This window comes from Mastigoproctus giganteus, chromosome 8, assembly GCF_048544385.1.
Source record: "Mastigoproctus giganteus isolate SK-2022 chromosome 8, ASM4854438v1, whole genome shotgun sequence".
NCBI lineage: Eukaryota > Metazoa > Arthropoda > Arachnida > Uropygi > Thelyphonidae > Mastigoproctus > Mastigoproctus giganteus.
In genome coordinates, this window is record NC_143582.1 from 43,024,013 (window position 1) to 43,044,960 (window position 20,948).

The 20,948-nt window shown below is 37.0% G+C and overlaps 1 protein-coding gene across 1 annotated transcript in view; it reads left to right on the plus strand.

The window, feature by feature from the left end:
* Positions 1–9,416: 9,416 nt before the first annotated feature.
* Positions 9,417–20,948, plus strand: part of LOC150081490 (uncharacterized) — a 42,396-nt gene continuing 30,864 nt past the window's right edge. The window contains exon 1 of the mRNA XM_090379325.1: positions 9,417–9,565. Within this exon, the coding sequence (XP_090235451.1) occupies positions 9,502–9,565 (64 nt within the window). The 5' untranslated portion in view covers positions 9,417–9,501. The remainder of the gene's footprint in view (positions 9,566–20,948) is intronic.

Here is a 20,948-nt window from a genome sequence, read left to right on the forward strand (position 1 = left end):
ATGTGTGAATGTCGATGCAAAATATTCATTTAGTTTGTTAGCTACCCGAGCAGGGTCATCAACAGTTGACCCATCGATCTCAAGTGGACCAATCTGATTCATCCCCTTCCTTCTAGAGTTTACATAAGTAAAGAACTCTTTGCTGTTTTTCTTCGCATCCCTTGCCAAGGATCTCTCGTAATCTGCCTTCGCCTGCCTAACCTCCTTTGTAACTTGGTTACAGATCAACTTGTATCAATCATAGGCGTCCGTGTCACGTGTTAATTTGTATGTATCCCATGCATTTTTCTTCTCTGCCATATGCCTCATTAGTTCATCTGACAACCATTTAGGCCTAAACCTTGAACAATATTTCTTAGTTGGTATGTAAAGCCTAGTAGCTTCCACGATAAGTTCTTTGAATGCTTCCCATTTTGAATTTGCTGTTGGCAATATCATCAGTTGATCCCACTGTATAGAATTTAAATACTGTCTCAGTCCATTGTAGTCGCCTTTACGAAAGCAATACCCCTTCCCTTTACCCCTAATGGTAGTTACCTCTTTGAGTAACTCCCACTTCAGCACACTGTGATCACTGCCACCAAGTGGTTCATTTATCTGCAGATTCTTAATGCATGAAGAATCACTACTGATAATCAAATCAAGAGTATTACTCCCTCTAGTTGCCTCCCGAACATGCTGATGTAGAAAACAATCATCCAATAAATCCACAAAAGCCTTGCTACTGTGTGAGTGACCAGCCCCCAAATTCCAGTCAATATCTGGGAAATTAAAATCCCCCATTATAAGACTCTCTGATTTACTGGCCCACTCTATTTCTCCGAACAGTTTCTTATTATACTCATCAGAGTCATTAGGCCTATAGCACACTCCTACTCTCAATTTTGATCTCCCAATGCTTATGTCACACCAAACTGACTCGACACTGCACTGTCCAGCGATGTCGACTGGCTTCACTTCCTTGGATTTTATGTGTTTTTTAACTAATAGCATAACCCCTCCTCCCTTCCTATCCTGTCTATCCTTTCTGTAGACATTGTACTCCCCAAATTCCAGTTCTGCATTTCTTATATCTGTGTGACACCACGTCTCTGAAATCCCCACAATATCTGCCTTTGATGTTTTGAGCAACACCTCAAATTCATCAAATTTATTTACTAAACTCCTAGCATTGGTGTACACACAAGTATACATGCACCTGTTCTTTTTCTTAGCTACCCTAACACAACCCATGTGTTTACTTGTACCCCAATGATTCCCAGCAGTCTCTGAAATATCCTGCATCTTATTTTCCAGGCTGCGGCTCATTCCAATAGAAGCAGTGCAAGAATCACTTTCACCTCTGCCAGTGGCTACTGTTAATCTATTAGTCCTTGTATCCCCCCAATCTAGCAGTTTTCCGACCCACCTAACATTGCCTCGATAGCATCAGCAAACATTCTTGCACCCTTTCTATTTAAGTGTATCCCATCCCTGTAGAAGCAGTCTCTCCTGTTAACAAGTACAGACCAGGCTGAAAAAAATTCTACCCCTTGAGCCCTGCACAATCTTTCCAGGGCCGAATTGATTGACAGGGCTCTCATCATATACTCCCTCCTATCGTGTCTGGGCAGAATTGCAGACACTTTCAATTTCAACCCTAATTCACGGCTTTTTTTCATCAGTGACCTGTACTTGTCAAGTAATTCCGCCGGTCTCCTACTCTTAATGTCATTAGTGCCAACGTGTACAACTATATCACCTTTTGTGCCCTTAAAGGATGATATCCGCTCTACAACGTCATCAACTTTTGCCCCTGGCAGACATACCCTGGTCCTATTCCACCTATCCTTTTTACAAAGCATGTTTCCCGTTTCCCTGACAATAGAGTCACCAACAACTACTAGTTCCTTTGGGACCAGCGCATTCTGCCTTGGGGGTTGCCGCTGTGTTCCGCGATGACCAAGTGCAAGCTCTGGCATTGGTGTGGGCAGCTGAGAGCTTGATGGGCCCCTCACTTGTAATCCTTCGAGGGCATCCACCCTATCCTTCAAGCTCTCATATAGGCCCATAACAATGCTGAGTTGTCGCCTTATCTCCTTACACTCCTTGCATCGCACACACACAAAGACATCCCCCATGGCAGTATCATGTCCCATACTTGACTGCTCCGCAAACATCAAGCAAATAGTGCATCTTACAAGGCTGTGATTCAGAGGACAACTGCCCCCCTCAGTTCTCCCCTGGGCCACAGCATTCCCATTAGCTTGAGCCCTTTGCTTTGCTGCTCTGGTTTGAGTCATGATTTAGATTTACTTTCAATAAAATTTCAATTTCTGTACAAAATTAAATCCTAAACTTGTATCCAAACACAGTTATAACGCTATATTTATGTTTCAGTAACGAGTGTTATCTACGAAATATTTACGTTTCAGTAACGAGTGTTATCTGCGAAATCCCTTTATATAACTTTCGTATCAAGTTATGTATTAATTATTTGTTTTTACTAATTATTTATGTTACGTAACCTAAGTGGTTATATGTATAATTAATTATGTTAAATATAATTAATTATATTACGTTTGTAATCTAAGTCGTTATATGTATTTATTTAAACGTACAATTTAACTGCTAACGAAGTTCAACTAACGCTATCTAGTACGGTATATCGTATCACAAAGGCGGGAAAATTACGAACGGTTAGCGGAGTTGAAACACGTGGAAACCTTTACCGATACTTTTATGCAATTACAAGGCCGAGTAAAGAATAAATACACCAAATTAATCAGAAAATCACAAAATAATGTTATACTACTAAATTTAAATCAAAAGTTTTAGAAAAACAATAATTTCAAATCAATAAATAAGAAAAATCCACTTAGCGGCTTTGAAAACGACCGTGAACTTTAATCGTGAACGACCGTGAACTTAAATGAACTTTACGTATGCAATATGTACTTTCTTTTAAAATAGTAATTCAAAATAGTAATTCATAATTCAAAATATACTCTGATTTGGACTTTTAAAACTTTCTCATTAGTATTTTTAACAGTACATTAGCATAATATTAAACTTAAATATTTAGTGTATATTTTCTAATCAATAAATAAAACAAGTTTTTCATTTTTCACAGAAGTGATAAAAATAATTTACAGGAATTTAACTAACTATCCATGAAGTGGCAACCCTGTCAGTTAGCGTGGTTTATAGCCATTCAGCTGAATTTAAGCTGAAATGGCTCAAGTTAAATTTGAAACTTTTTAAAAATATTTTTAAAGTGTATGAGAATTTCGGCTCTCAATGTTGTTCACTAGATGACCTTCAAAAGTTTGATAAAAAATATAATTTTCAAAGGTGTGAGGGTTTCATTTATAATATTTTATTTTTCTGTTAAATGAACTTTACGTATGCAATATGTACTTTCTTTTAAAATAGTAATTCAAAATCGGGATTAATAGCTTTCTTTGTGCATAGTACGAAGTGCTAATAAACACTCAAAGTTAGCATGGGATGATAGCAAGATTTGAATAGTGGACATTTTTAAACGGGAAAAGAAAGGTGCGATTGTGTGTTCAGTATCTTCTAGTCTACTTGTACGTACTTGAAGCTGAAGTAATTGTTTCTAGGAATCGTTTGTATTTTTCTAATAAGAAAAAAACAACAGTTTACCTTTGTATGAAATAGAAACTACGTGAATTTTTTGAAAGATGCCAATTGGATAATCACTACACAATGGTGAGTATTTTCTCCCCTTTCATTTTCTGTTGATACAAAGCATTAATTTGAATAATGAAATATTACAGCCCTTGTTTCTTCCGAGAGCAGCACAAAACACTTCAAATGGCACCACCATAATTTTGTTATGCATGATTTATTGTTTATGATATTTTGAGCATATATACTGTATTCATTTAACTGCTTGTTGGGATTTTTCTGTAGGCTGTTCAGGGCCGCCGCAAGTGGGTAGGCGAGGTAAGCGTCGCTGACGGGCGGCAGTTCAGGAGGGCGCCAAATTTTATTTTGACTTATACAAGTCGGACCTCTGTTTAACGAACTTCTCTATAGTGAAATTTTCTATTTGACGATATTTTTTAAATTCCCCTTGGTAATTATATTTAAAATAGTTTCCGTAGAACGAAGAAAATTTCCATATAACGAACGGATAAGAGAGACTTAACTGGGACCGCATTGTTTGAACCTTTGGTATTGAGGCAATTGGTTTGGCTCTTAATTTGTGCTAATAAGCAAGAATTGGAAGAAATGAAGAAAGAGAAACGGGAAACCACATTTTTTTTAAAAACAGCTGACAAAAACTAAAACCACATACAACCACTGATTCTTCTCGCCCGTACAGTACTAGACAATTCATGTGCATTAATAACCAGAATTGCTCATGCACGTCGACAGAAATGCTCCTTTTCTTTTATTTATTTATTTATCTTTTTTTTTTTTTGTTCGTTTTGGGGGCTGTTGCCCCCACACTCTGCTAATGTAAAGAGAACCTGATACTAACAACCCATACAATTACTGCAAAAAAAAAACATCAAATCGTTAAGAAACTACTTGAAAACAAACAAACAAAAAAAAAAAAAAAAAACCTCACCTCATCAGCCCTCGCATGCCGGCTGGTACACTTCATAAACATCCACCACTGAAAACACTTGTATTCCGAAGCTATCAGATTCACACTAATACACCATTCAATTACACCCTTACATCCATCATTTTTCAAAAGGAATAACACGCAATAACCGAAGTAGTGGGGCAGCACGACGACAACAAAACAACAGCACGATAATTTCGCATTTCGCGCTAAAATCAGAAGCGAATTTGAATCCAATCAAACAATCAGAAACACAAAATGAGGTAAATTAAGCATTCCCAGTAATCATCCAATCACAGAACTCGACCGAACAATCACTGTTCTTCGACCACACACACACATACACACAACGGAGACACCATGTTCTGTAGTTCAGCCAGAATAAGATATATGATGCTATTTTAGTATGGCGTTCATTTGATCTTCAAAAGATTTATATGAAAATGACAGTGGTAACTTTCTGAAATAATTGCTAAATTTGATTCAGTTATGGCAGAACATATTCGCCGTATTCAGAAAGCTGAATGGAAAAATATCGTGCATTATTTTGGTGATCAAATACAAAATGAAATTATTGAAATAATTTCACAAAATATTGAAGATAAAATACTAGGAATGACTAGTGAAGCTAAATATTTTGCTTTTATTTTACTATAATCACTGAAGAATAATAAAGATATGGATACAAGGAATCATGCTAAATCAATAGACTTAAAATTAACATCTTATAAGTTTCTTTGTTCAATTATAATTTGGCATGGTATTTTAAATAAAATTAATCCGATAAGTAAAATACTCCAAAAAAAAAAAAAAAAAAGAGAGATTCTAATACACATGAAGCTCTTATTATTATTATTAGCCATATTTATTATTATTTTTTGTTAATTGGCGCATCGGCTTCTGTAGCCATATTGCACCTCCCAAGGTTTTTGCATTTTCCACTCTGATCCAAGCCCGAGGCGGGATTCGAACGAACCCGCGACCTTTGGGTTGCTAGGCAGGCACTTGACCCACGCGGCTAGCCCGGTTTAGCCATATAGTGCAAGGAAGCCTGAGGCTTATGCTACACCAGGCAAAAAAATTCCGATTACCCTGAGAGAAAGAGAGATATAGGAATCACCAAGAAAGAGAAGAATGATGATATCCAGCTCAGGATATCATCATTCATGCCAAGCCCATACTCACCAAATGTATACAAAATATCACGGAATATTTTAAAGAAAATAGAACAGAGGAAGCAGTCCAAAAAATTCTCGATTCGGTTAATATGTCTACTATCATTGGCATTGAAGCTTCGTTTCCAGAAGTAAGGAAAAGAGTGAAAAAAAAAACGGCTTTCGATTTCATAATCGAAGTAGAGATGAAGCTATTCAGGATCTGCAACAAAATTTCAAAATTACTTTTTTCTTTCAAATTATGGACAACAATTTTCTCATTAACTGAAAGGTTTATAAATATGAAAGAACATGTAGAAATATTTAAAATGTTTCTGAATTAAAAAAATGGTCAGATGACGATTTATTTAATCATTGCAAAGGTTTACATATTAAGTTAAGTGACATTGATATAATGAGTCCGATATTGATCGTTTAGCGTTGTCTGAAGAACTTAGTACTTCAACAAATTTATATTAAAGACAATATTACTCCATTTGAAGTTTTGCAATATATTTTTAAAAAACGATTTTACAGATACTTTTCCAAATATAGCAGTTGCATTAAGAATTTTTCTAACTTTACCAGTTTCAGTTGCCTCAAGTGAATGGAGTTTTTCAAAATTAAAATTAATCAAAAATTATTTACGATCGACGATGTCTGCACAACGAATCTCTAATTTGGCAATAATTTCAATAGAAAATGATCTTTTGGAACAAATACACATAAATGAATTAATTAATAAATTCGCACATCTTAAAGCAAGGAAACAAATTTGTATAATTTTTTAGCATTATAATTTTCCTTTTATTTTATTAGTACGATTAACGAATAGAATTTAATGATTTTGTTTGTTGTTTCATTATATTACATATGAGATATGTTGTAATTCATTTCTTTTTTCAATAAATTAATAATTACGCCTTTTTTTTATTTTTTAATCCAAATATTTTCGGGCGGCAAATTTGATTTCGCTTACTGGCAGCACATAGGGTCGCAGCGGCCCTGAGGTTGTTGGCCTGATTCTTAAGAAAATAAGACAAAGATAAACATCGAAGTAAGAACTGCAGCCATTATCAATCCACTGCAAGATGGAAGCCTCCTCAACGATTCATGTTGAGGGAAATGGAGCATAATCTGCCACGCTTGGTTTGTTTATTTGCGGGATGAAAAAACCGGGGGAACATCCTCCTCCTAAGGCTAATGAATCCGTTTCCTTTTTTTTTTCTTTTTTTTCATAAGGAAATTCCACAGTTTATCCATGGAATTTGCTACTGCATCCCGCTCCTGACCACGCGGCTGCAGATGCCCTAACATCGAAGTACAGTGCAATATTTGTGGAATGAAATTCTCTAATATTCATAGCTGTTGGTCTCGACCTACTGTTAATATTAGTAGTGACAAATGACGCCGGTACTGAAGAAAATCAGCTTATACAGCATCAGCAAAAAAAAAAAAAAAAAAAATATATATATATATATAATAAAATAATAATAATAAACCCACATCACCTGCCCAACCCCTCAAATAATTTGTTTAGTTCTTACATCAGATGGAAGTTCGTTTCAACGGTCAACTACCTGCTGGCTGAGAGCAAATTCCACACATCTCTCCTGCAGCTATCCTACCTACCGCAATTTACATTTAAGCCCCTCGTGTGAGCAAGAGGATGGAGACGCCGTCAGCATTTAACTTAAAATCCATTAAACAAAGTCTTAAACACTTAAATCAGATTTGATTTCATTCTAGATACCTAGTTTCCTGACGCTCCAATATGTAGAACAGAATTCTTTCTTGGTAAGAGTACTTGTCTTCGCATATTAGCCTTTGCCATTTTTTTAAAACCAAAAATAAAAGAAAAGTAAAAATAAAAAAATAATAAATAGCTATGCCAGTGTCTGTATATTCTGAGATTGGTTTGTTTATTTGCGGGATGAAAAACCGGGGAAACATCCCCTCCTAAGACTAACGAATCCGTTTCCTTTTTTTTTTTTTTTTTTTTCATAAGGAAATTCCACAGATTTATCCATGGAATTTCAAGCTGTTTAAATTTTTTTTTTACACAATCACCCACGAACACACAGTTAAAAAAAAAACACGCCTTTTTTTTTCTAGGGTGGCATTTCCCAAAAGAAGGTTGAAGCACGGCTTACACCCTGAATCAATTTTTATTCTAGTTATACTATACAGCCGTTTTACAGTTATCTTAATGATCTGTAACGCCCCGACCCTGCAGTTTTTTAATGAACACTGCTAAGTTTTAGATGGTCCAATTTACAAAAATTGTAAATGGGCCATTGTTGCTAACTACAGGGTTACTTGAGTGTCCAGAATCCTGAGAAGTAGACAGGCGAGGTCACAGACCGCTGTAGACTTTCAGTACGTATTCCTGTTTTAAAACAATTCTATAATTGTTATACATTACTCTGTAAACTCTATTTTAATTGTAAGGTATCCCACATGACAGATAAAAACTGATTCTGTAATAATTTGAGCACAGATTATTAATAAGTGTATTATCATTCTAGAAAGCAAATCAAAAGGAAATTATCCTCATTACGCAGGTACTAGACAAGGCTTTAATATGAAGTAATACAAATAGCCCTATATTAACACTTCACTTTATTCTAAAAACAGGTCAACAAGTCTGGCAAAATAGCAAGAAACCAGCCTGAGCGAAGAATAGCTCGTTGGCGTAGTTGTGTGCAGTGGGGGAGGGGGGGGGAGGTAGAATTTAACAGTTATAAGAATAAATCTAACCCTGGGAAATTTCATTGTTGTCACCTTATCAGCTCCCACCCCATAAATTCCTGATTATATACCTGCGCAGTAACAGGTAGTATAATCAAATGAGAGCGTTCACCTCAATGTTTGTTCATCACATCCTTTTTGAATTTGGCCCAAAGCACACGTTTTTACTAACAATCAAAGATGAAGTTAATTTTTAATGCAAATTTGGTATTTTACATATACGTTGATCGTATTCTAAGTGACTCACTTTGGGATTTACACTGATCTAGAAAAACAATGTGGTGGGGGCAATATAACGATGATGTTATTATTATTATTAGCCATATGGTGCAAGGAAGCCTGAGGCTTATGCTGAACCAGCCAAAAAAAAAAAAAATTCTGAGTTACCCTCAGAGAGAGAGAGAGAGAGAGAGAAAGAGTGAAAGAAAGAAAGAGAGTGTCAGAAGTAAAAGGAAATCACCAAGAAAGAGAAGAATGACAATAGGACCCTGGGTGTGCCAAGCCCATACTCACCAGATGTATGTTTGACTTTAACTGAAAGTTAAGTGCGAATTTGGTTTGAATTTATCTCGAATTTTTAACCAGCCGTTAAGTACAACACGATTAATCATCACACTATAGCTTAATATGTATTTTAAATTATAAAACATACTACTTGTTTCATGTTATTCGGTGTTTGGAGGGGTGGAGATCGTCCATGCTGGTCTGACTTTTCAAAGTTAATTACCATTTTCTGTTTTCACAGGAAAGATTCCAACTTTTTTTTTTTTTTTTTTTTTTTTTTGGTCACGTATTAAAAAAAAAAGAAGAAGAAAAAGTACCATGCGCAGTTTGTGACAATCCCTAGAGTGGGGTAACCTTAGCAACATTCTGTCCCGCTGTGTGTCTAATTTCGGAAATGATATTTCGGGACTACTCTTGGCACAGGTTTAGGAGGAGAGAAATTTCTCTCTATTCATCCCAAGCCTCCTTCATTACAGTGTTTACAGAAACCTCCAAATTTACATTTGAAAAATGTATAGAAATTCACATATGCTGTGGTGTGGGATAATTTCCATTTTGTGTTTTGCTTCTGTAGGTAAGAACTTCTTTTTTTAAATAATAATTTAGCTGATTTTAAAACAAAATAGTTTTGCTTCCGCTACACTTCCAATTACAGTATCTTATAAATTTACTATATGTTAACTTATCAATTTTTATCAAGTTGTAAATGCATATTGAGGTACTGTATTTTGTTTTCAGCTAGGTTTGTAATTTAGTTTCCTTGTAGTTAATCCAAATCTATTATAGCGAATCTGTTATTTTATTTTTTATTGTGTGATTTAGCAAACCTGTTGATATAGACTTACTGTAATTGATTAGCAGCGCACCTCTGCCTATGTGTATTAGTGACCTTGCTGGTTTGCGTACGCCCTGGTACGGTTCCGTATTCGAAACCATATACGATGCATCAGCTAATATAAAACGATGAAGTAGCGAACTTTTTCTGCTTGCTGGTCTTCCCGAAGTATAAAAGGAAACAGTGTTTCCAATGATTTTGACGCTGTTTCAATCTCTTGTCTTGACTTATCTAATTCCAGTAGGAAGTTAAATGGATGTATGGCAATCAGGATTGTGGGAGACGCTCTCCATTCAGGAGCGGACCGGTTTAGAAGACAAACGGAAATGGCAAAAATTTAATCGATTAAATTCTTCTTTTCCCAATGAGCAAAATCATGGAAATTTTTTGCTGCTACATGATGATCGAAGCTTAATGATTCCTAATCGTAGCCGAGTGGTCATAGGCGAGGGTGCATAAGTACATGCTTCGAGTGACCATAGTTCAAGCCCGCATGAACACTGGTGGATTCAGGGTAGGGGCACGTGCCCCCTCTGTCGTTTTTCGGAGAATATTCACCAATCGTTTAAATTCCCATTAGCTACAAAAAAAAAAAAAAAAAAAAAAAAATTCCATTGTTAACATAGGATTTTATCTATTTTTGTTTTGTGGTTCAGCTATTTTCAACTCACTACAGTTGGCAACTCTGATGCTGATGTGATCGCCTTTCTAGTTCGAGGCGTCACGCAGTTTGGTCGTGCCTAATGTTTACTTCAAAGAAATTCAGATTTTAGCTGTGTGCATGTGTTCACCAGTCACATTATGTTTGGGAGTCGTATCTGTTTTGTTTGTGCACAAATAAGGCACAAAATGGTTCCCCCCCCCCCTGTCATTTTTTTCTGGATCCGCCACTGTTCATGAATATTAAATTCGGTGGTTTTGTGTCTAGCTTATGAACTCCTCTGACCGTGTGGTCGTCCGGAATATAAATAGAAAATATAATTAATTTATTTAATTAAACACTCACTAATAAAATCTCCTGTAAAAGGTTTTGATTTGTTTGCAATTAAAGGTGAAAACAAGTAACGAGCTTTTACAGCAGCTGTATTTTCCTCAGAAGGTTTGGTAAATAAGTTTTTCTGTTTTTTAAGAATTGATTTCAATTCTAACAACTTACTTTCACGATGTTTCTCAACTTGATAGTATGAACCAGAGCTGTAATGCTCAATATATCGTATCAACGTATTTGTCATAGATTTCTTTATGATGTGTATCATAATGCAGTGTTTCTCAATCTTTTTACTCTCGTGGCACATTTTCCAAAGAAAAATTTCGCGGCACACCTACGTACTCATAGAAGAAGAAATTTCTAAATTAAATAAATAGAACGAAAAATAATATTAACAATTTTTTTATTTATACTTCTATTATATCGGTGTTAGGCAAACAATTCTTACAACCAAAATAAAATATAAAAATAATTAAATAAATAATTACAAAAAGAAAATATTTATGCCTTCAACAAAGCTTTAAATTATTCAAATATTTGATAGAGATGACAGTGTGCTACTGCAACAGGATCTAGATAATTTGGGCAGATGGGCTAAGAAGTGGCAACTGAAGTTTAACCTTGACAAATCAAAGTGCTGCATATGGGTAAAAGTAACCCGAGAGAAAAGTACCAACTGTGTGGTACTACACTTAAGGTGGTAGAAAATGCAAAAGACCTGGGAGTAATTGTGCAGTCAGATATGAAGTTTTCTGAGCAATGCAGACAGGCTGCCAGGGTAGGTCATGGGGTTTTGTCAATGATATATAGGAATTTTGCTATCAGGGAAAAGGAGGTGATTGTCCCTCTGTATAAGGCAATGGTCAGGCCACGCCTTGAGTACAGCATACAGGTCTGGAGGGCTCATTTTAGGAAGGATGTCGATTTGCTTGAGCGTGTACAGAGAAGGGCAACAAGATTGGTGAGGGGAATGAAGGGATCCTCTTACCAAGAGAGGCTTAAGTTCTGCAAATTGCAGTGGCTGGAGACTAGGCACCTGCGCGGTGATCTGACTGAGGTGTATAAGGCCTTGAATGGGTTGAGCACGCTGAATTCTGATGGGATCCTTCCACGTTCAGATTACGAACCTAAGGGGCCATAAATTCAAATTAAGAAAAGACAGATGTAGAATAGATGTGCGGAAATTTGCCTTTAGCCAGCGGATGGTTAATTGCTGGAAAAAACTTCCATCTGTCGTTGTGGAAGTTGATAGGTTGAATAAATTTAAGGAGGAACTTTTTTTTGGCTGATGCTGCATAATGTTTGTTTGTTATTTGGTTTTTAGGAGCATTAGCAACTAAGGCCATGATATGCGGTGGTCATTCCCTGACCTTTCCGCATCCTCCGTATTTGGTAGTGAGGGGCTCGAACCCCGGTCTAATCAAGAAGTGTGTGTGTGTACTATGCACTGCTGTGTCCTTCCCACCTGGCTACGGAGGCGCCATGCTGCATAAGCTCATACACTTGCTTTCTTGCATCACATGCCACTACTACTAGATCAAATGAATTTTTATTTAAAAAAGTATAGTCAATGTGAAATATGTGATTGACGATGTTTTGTTATTTCTGCTATATCAGGTCTTATTTCAGACAGAGCAACTCGCAGGTCATCTTCGACATTTGCCAATCTTGATCGTTTTTTTATTTTTCATGTTAGTGAGAGTTGAAAATCCTAACTCACATAAATACGACGTAGAAAATTGGAGTAAAATATTTATTGCTCTTTTAGATAACTTTGGATATTCATCTCTGACTAAAATCCAAAAAGTATCCAAATGAAATTCCGAATGTTTGATTTTTAATGTTCGATCGGATGAAAGGGAAATCAGTTCTTCCTCTTCTTCAAGACAAAGATTCCAGTTTGATGTATCATTAATAAAAGGATTTCGAATCCATTCATATTTTTCCGATTTAATAGATGGAAAATATGTTTTCATTGCCTTTTGAAGCAAATCCAAATGGTTTTTCACCACTGCTGCAAGAAAATTTCTCATCTGTTCAGGAATCTTAGGAAACATAGCTAAATTATTTTCATCAAGTTTATTCATCCACAAGCATAATTTTTTATCAAAGGCAATTAACTTATCTGTTGATGTTGAGATATTTTCGTTTCGCCCTTGTAAACTGGTATTTAAAATATTAAGATGTGCAAATATATGTTCTATGTAAGCCAGTTTTGCACACCACAATTCATTGTTAAAACAGTCATAACATTTTTGTATTTTCATACGATTCTTTATTTCATTTTTAAAAAATGTACAAAGTTCTGCTCGCAATTCAAATACACGGGCTAAACTTTTCCTCTAGAAAGCCAACGAATATCATTATGTAGTAATAAACAATTGTAGTTAGATTCCATGCTGTCGCATAATTCTTTGAAAATTCGTGATTTTAAAGGTCTGCCTTTTAATATAGATAACAATTTTTATTACGTCATCTAGTACAATGCTTAATTCTGTGGGGAGAGATTTGCCTACTAAAGCTTCTCGATGAATAATGCAATGTGTAGAAATAAGATTTGAATTTTTTTGTTTTGCAAACGCCAAAAAACCTTTTTCAGGTCCGATCATTGATGCAGCACCATCTGTACAAATGCCTGTACAAAAATTCCAAGATAACTTTGTCTTTTCGAAAAAGTTATCTGCACAATTAAATATTTCCCTTCCTGGCAATTCTTGACAAAATAAAAATTGGTTCATAATTAAATCTCCGTTAATGAATCGAACAAATCCCATTAATTGTGCTTTCCCGCTGATATCTGTTGACTCATCTATTTGCAGAGCAAAAATTTGACCAAGTTTTTGTTGAACATTTTCTACTATATTTTCCGACATATCGATTATTCTTCGAATTATATCGTTGGAAAGAGGAATTTTATTTATTTCAGTTTCTGCATCTTTGCCGAGCATACATTTCACCATTATACAACAAGCAGGACCGATCAACGTTTCCCCAATCGAATGAGGTTTCCCTTTTTGTGCAATAAGTTGCGCTACTTCATAGGAGGCAATTGTGTTTTCCAATTTTTGTATTTGTTTGGCACTATATGTCATTAATCGTTCAAAATACCTTTTGTCTTTAGATCAAATTTTGATGAACTTTTTCCATATGGCGTTTTAGCTTGCTAGGAACCATTGCACTGTTTGCTTATTTATGTCCTCTGTCCACGTAAAACCAAAAATTTAAGTAATCTTCATTATATTTTCTTGTACCAATTTTCGATCTTTTTGGCTGAGATTCATCGGCGCTGGTATTGTTCATATTATCACTATTTTCAATGGATATATTTGTATCTGCTGCAGAACTACTGTAGCCGACATCAATAGTTTTGTTTTTATTTAAAAATTTTCGTATATCCATTTTCAGTTTTTTCTAATGAACAAAAAACGGTTTTGTAGAATTTAATTTTTATATACATTTAAATTACCTTAAGAAATCGCCTAACCCTAAATTATTTACTTTACAACACAAACACAGTTTAATATGACAATATAAACACGTAATACGCCGCATGCCTACGCGTAAACTCCCAGAGAACTTGAGAGACTAGAGACGGGATTCCGTATTTTGACTTTCTGGGGTAATTCAGGGGCGCTGCACACTTATACAGTATCGCGTCGGTCCGATTCATGTGTTCTGCGGGCGACAGATAATTGGTCTTTATTTAAACAGTGTTTGCGCCTGAATGCAGACGCCCCTGTATTCGGATATGTCAATTTCAATTCGTCATAAAAAGATCCTTCGTGTACCTTATTCTTATTAATGGTATTGTACGTATATTCGGACAATTATGTTAAAATAAAAACGACGCTAGTTTTTTTTTTTTTTAAGATTTCGCGGCACACCCTTTGAGAAACACTGCGCTATAGTATACCTGGTAGGTAGAGTAAGGCTGACGTGAATCTGTTGTGCTATTGTTCCGTCAAGTCATACTCTACCATGCATGGTAGAGTTCCCAGTAGAACTGTGATCACGAATATGGTAGGCATTCCCAAAAGAAAGTATGTTATCTCCTTAGACCAGTTCCTTTGGAGTTGGAGTAGTAATTTCGTCTGTCCCCATGTGTTCCATGCAAGGCACTCATATGATCCAAACTGATCATCTCGAATCGAAACAATGTCCAGAGATGTAGATGTTTCTTTTGTAGTCCACATTTCAGTGTGAGTGGTCAGTAGCCCGTTCTTCAGTGGGCCTCTCCAAGATACATTTCCTAGAGGTGGGATATGTCTAAACACACTTCAGTTGTACGAAATCTCCTAGGTGAGTCAGTGGCTCTGCAGCTTCCTTCCAGCGATCCCTTTACGAAGATTAATGTTTCGCTCTGTACGATTGGATAACCTGGGATCTCGCCTGGGAACATGTGCAGTGACCCGATGTTTTATGAGACATATTCATGACAGATAAGAGTAGGAAAAATGCTACTCTGGATAAGATAGTCCTCAAAATACCATTTTATTATTGGTAAAGGATTTCCCTTCACGTCACATTGAAGTCAGACAGGGTTCCTTTTGATTGTAGCGAGGTCAGTTAGTGTGGTTTGCAATGTAGGACTGTATGAAACATTCCTTACAAAAGAGGGCTGTGCCGAACTCAATTCGTTATGCCCTAAGCATGTATAGTTGCTATTATGATCTTCACACAAAACATTTTTGATTTCTAAGGTGGTATTTCCTTCCTTCGTTAATTGTTCTCCTCTCTTTGTACCATCTGTAAATAAATACGTCCGGGTTTGCTGTAGCTTCACAATTTAATTTAAACCGATTAAATTCATGTGCATCTTTGTCGGTTGCTCTCAAGGAGACTCTTGGTCTGAATTTTACTATAGTAGTTGTAGAGATCATCATGGGATGAGGATATGATACATGATTAGCGATGCATGTGATCGCTTTCTTATTGCACTCAGGAGTTAAAGTAAATGTCCACTTCAGGTATGTATTGATTCTTATTTGGTCTGACCATAAATCTTGACTATCCTCAGTCACTCCTACTACCGATCTTCCGTCGAAGTTGATCCATCTCATGCTTGCCACGGATGTGAGATTAAAAATCTCACGTCCGTGGCAAGCATGGATCACGAAAATTTTCGGCTTTCCCCTTAGTGTTTGGGGAATATTTTCGCAAAATATTGCATATAGGCGTTCCATGCAATACTTCCGATCTCTGGCATACAGGATTCCCTGTTCCCTTTGTGTTACGGCACAGCAGACAAAGCTGTCCGCTTCCATGTGATTGCTAATTGCAGAACTGACCAGAAATTCATAATGTATATGTTACGGGCAATATGATAAATCGGAAAGTATACATAATTACCAGCTATTATGTTGTGGGGGGGGTTATAACTTTGATTTTTTGTGAGATACTTTATTATATTCTTTGGTGATTAATCAATTAATAAATCACTTTAGCCTTTAGACCCACCTCTATTAACTTTGTATTACGCAATTATCTCCCCCAATTCACTCCCTTCCTCATTAGCACAGATTACAGATTCTGGGGGGGGGGGAATAGTAGTTCGTGTATGTCTCCTCTGGACTGGATTAGTATTCAGAATGACTCATACTACACTTGGTAAACATATACATGTGAATATGTTTACAATATTCACATATATTTAATATATGTGAATATTGTTTATTCACAGTACAAATATATACATTAGAAGAATATAGCATACATCATTAATTGGGTATAATGTTAACTACTAGCATTATATGTGTGTTTAAGATGTAAAGACAATCACAACTCATATATCATGTCTCTTCGTGTCCTTCTGCCTTTTCTCCTTCTGGTTCAGGTTTACATCTCACAACATTCTCTTGCCTTCTAACAATTAAACTTCCCAACTGGGATTACAGCAGTGAGCATAACACCTATATGTGTATTTTCCTAGGTTTATAAGTCCCCGCTAAATTCTTTTTTTAATTATCCCTTCCAAAAATTACATGTGCATAGAACACTCTTTAGTCTCAACATAAAACATACCAGTCACGAGTACATATATCTATATCTACCTTGCTTATTAAACTTATCTTTATGGTGAGTTTAAATTATTCTTACGGACTTTCTCATTCCCTTTATGCTAAACAATATCAAATCATCTATAAACTAATTAAAACATTCCCAAGAGTCCTTTTCTTCTAATCTAGCTTAAAGCTATTATCTAGTACTTACATAACAGCTTAGGGGATCACTCTTTACACAACCTTTTTCTCAGCTCAGGGGCGGCCATCATCATCAGCATAGGGCATCGTCAGGCTCCTACTGGAATTAGTCATCAGCTAGGGAACTGCTGCTCATCTACAGGAATTCGCCTTCCTTCAGGAACTCACTCATTTCGCCGTACGGTACTGCGATTCCTAGTCGGGGAATTAATGAGTTGCTCCGGCCTGCTTTAAGCGTCTGACCCGCTCGGCGATACAGGAGTGCATAACAGAATTATCAAGTCTCTCATTACTGATTTACCAAGAAACCACACACTATACAGGGTTCTTCTCTATTTCTCCAGGGGTATGTCTTCTTTATTTCTCTAAACGGAAACTTTCCGATCCTTTTCACTCAGCTCCAGCATATATGTTTCCATCTTTTCATTTGGGTATCGTCTTCCCACTTTCTTGTTGCGGCTGACCTCTCCCAGGACTTGCCTAATGAATTGTCGTTGCGACAAACTGCTTCAATTCCCACTACCACATTCCAGCGATTTGCCCAACTCTCTCGTATTCAAGAACTCCCGCCTTCTTCAAAACTTTCCCACAACTCTCCCAAAAAAACTCCAAAACTCTCCTTTCCTTGTTCTGCATTTCCTTTTTGTTCTCCGCCACTCCTATTCTGGTCCAATCATAGTTCGTTCTTCATCATCCGATTCATCCTCATTCGCTGTCACCCACTTCTTCCGTTTTCTTGGCCCTTCCTTTCCTTAGGGAACTTCCGGCTTCTCGAAATTTCTAGAAGCTTCGATGAACCCATTCATGTTACTTATGGACTAATTCAATGGAAAGGTTCGGTGAAACACAAGTAGTTGCTCTTGACATCTCAAAGGCTTTCGATCGTGTTTGGCATAAAGGTTTTCTAAATAAGCTTCCATCTTATGGTTTGCCAGCTGTTTTTAGTAATTGGTTATCCAGTTTTCTCTGTGATCGCTCACTGAGGGTGATGGTAGATGGCTTTCTGTCTTCTAACTTCTCCACTAATGCCAGTGTCCCCCAAAGTTCAGTTCTTTCCCCCACTCTTTTCCTCTTGTATATCAATGACCTTCTTCCATTGACGGGGTATCCTATCCATAGTTTTGCCGATGATAGCACATTGCATTCAACTTTCCATTTTGAGAAACCTTGTCCTGCTCAATCAGCTTCAACTTCTTGAAAATCTGCTACCAATTCCTTAAATGCCGATCTTCAGGTAATTCTCCAGTGGGGCAAAGACAACTTAGTTGATTTCAACCCTTCTAAAACTCAGTCTTGTCTTATATCTCGCAAAAAGGATTCTTCTGCTCCTATGCTTATCTTTAGTGACACTCCGATTTCTAGGCAAAATGATATCTCTTTTGTGGATTACCCTGACTTCTAATCTCTCTTGGCACAAGCACATTACAAATATTGCTTCCTCTGCATCTAAAAAACTTGGTTTTCTCTTTCGCTCTCGGCGTTACTTTTCTTCCAAACAGCTGCTCACTCTGTATAAATCGCAAATCGATTTATACAGAGTGGAATATTGTTCCTGCCATGGAATATTGTTCCCACATCTGGGGTGGTGCTCCCAAAACCTCTCTCAGGCTTCTTGATTCCATTCAGAAGAGGGCAGTTAGGTTAATTAATGATACATCTCTAACAGAGTCTCTCCACTCGCTTTCTCATAGAAGTACTGTTTCTGCTGCATGCCTCTTCTACAGATACTTCCATGGGCACTGTTCTTCTGAATTGGCTTTTATAATTCCCGCTCTCTCTTTCAAAACGGTCCGAACACGTGCCGCCACCAGCCAACATCCATTTACTGTCCAACTTCAAACTCACAGAACCAACTTTTCATCTTCCTCGTTTATTCATTCAACTGCCGTTTTCTGGAGCAATCTTCCTTCATACGTATTTCCTGAAAATTACAATCTACAGAAGTTCAAGTCCACTCTCAACAAATATCTTCTTTCGTCTTCTCAACCTCCAACCCAAGCACGGTACTAAGTACTATAGGTTCTAACACCTCTCGTGTTTGAGATTTACATAAAAAAAAAAAAAAAAAAAAAGAACTTTCGGACGCCTAGAAATTTCTAGATATCTCTATGTGATCGTTCCGATGCACTTACCCCTTTTAGTCCACTCTGTTTTTTCTCTACTGCTCCTTGAAATTATTTGGTGCTCAAGGAGTTGGTCTGTTTCATCCAGCGGCTAGCCATTTCCACACGGTGTATGCCACATCAAGGGTCCCTTCTTCCTCTTATTCTTTAAAATTCTTCCTCTCCACAAGGGCAAGTCGGTTCCCTTGTGTTTTTTTCTTCCAAAGGGTTGCCCACTTTCTGTTTATCGTGACTTGAACTGCCCTTTACGGTGCTCTGTCCAGCTCCCCCTCCCCGTTGTTACGATAATCCTCCCTCTACTTAGTTCGGTACTGTACGGAACAGAGCGATCGCAATCTAGGCTGAAAATCGTCCTATGTAAATAATATTATTTAATATATATTTTCTTGTTACGTTATAAAATTTATTTCCATAGGATGAGCGTAAAAAATTGGTTCTTACAATGTATAATTCCCAGTAATATTGGAATATGCTTAATTTATCAAAACATACCGGATATTATGAATAATCTCCAATGCTTACTGGTAATATTGATTAATTGAAATTAGATGCTAACAGAATACAAAAAAAAAAAAAAAAAATCAAAGTTTAATGTTATTTATTATTACAAGATAAACTATGATGACATTTTGAATTGCACAGTTTGTTACTATTTCTACAACTACTTTATTTACTGTTGCATTTTCCTTTACAATTACATGAGGTCCTTGAGGTTGTTACACACATTCTCTCAGATATGCCAGACAAGCTGTACTTGCTACCTGGGAGTCTAAAACGCTGATGGAACTGATATTCAGGTGACACTCAAGTCAAGTGGACCCAATTTCGGCGAAGTCCGGACGGTCTGTGACAGCCAAATCCTCTGCTTGCACCTTCACGTTGGTGGGACTGTTAGTAATCCTGGGTATAACCTCCATGTACAAGTACATGGTGGGTGACCACCCAGGTGTGAACCAACGTAAGCAGGGGTCGAGGTGTGGCGCCCAAACCACATGGAGGAATGCCGCCCCTCTATGTTACCAGGCAGAACTAGGTGGTAGATGACTCATCAACCGGTGAAATACCACCACTTTGCTTATTGGAGGCTTAAAGTGGTGGAACCCATGTTTAGTCTCTAGAACTAAGTTCCGATCAACCCTTCCCTATCTCTTCCATCATGCAGTATGATTGATGACTTTTTAGGTTATGATGAACGTCGTGGCGAGATCCAATATTCTTTACATTTCGAGAGTACAGCTCTAAAACGGTGTTCGCAGGTCGGCCGCTAGTTAGTACACCGGACCGAACCTATTGGTAACTCTCTAGGAGGCTTCCGGATCAGCTAGTATATAATTTTGCTACCTCTACTCTGCCAGATAGTGACTGGAGGGAGTCCGAGTAGTGTGTATGCGGGGAGCATTGTCGAGGCCACGTTATATCAAGGATCTGGGTATATTCTTACTACGTGTTCGCCATATCCAAAAATTTCATTACTTCATACAGCATGTACCACCCACTTTTTCTTACTATTGAATACACCATGAATTGTCAAACTAATAGATGAAGCTTATCTAAACGATCTAAACCTCCCAAGCACTTCCTAATTCATTTCACAAATATACGTGGTCTCAATTCTAATCTCAACGATGTGCATTTCCACTTGCAGTCTGCCAAACCCCATGTACTTTTTCTGACAGAATCTCAGTTATCGGTTGATTCAACTACTGCTCATCTTAGATGCCCAAATTATTCGCTGTATGATTCCTTTCGCTTCATATGTCCGTTCTGATATTCCCTGTCAGAGACTTAGCAATTTGGAATCTCCTCTCTTT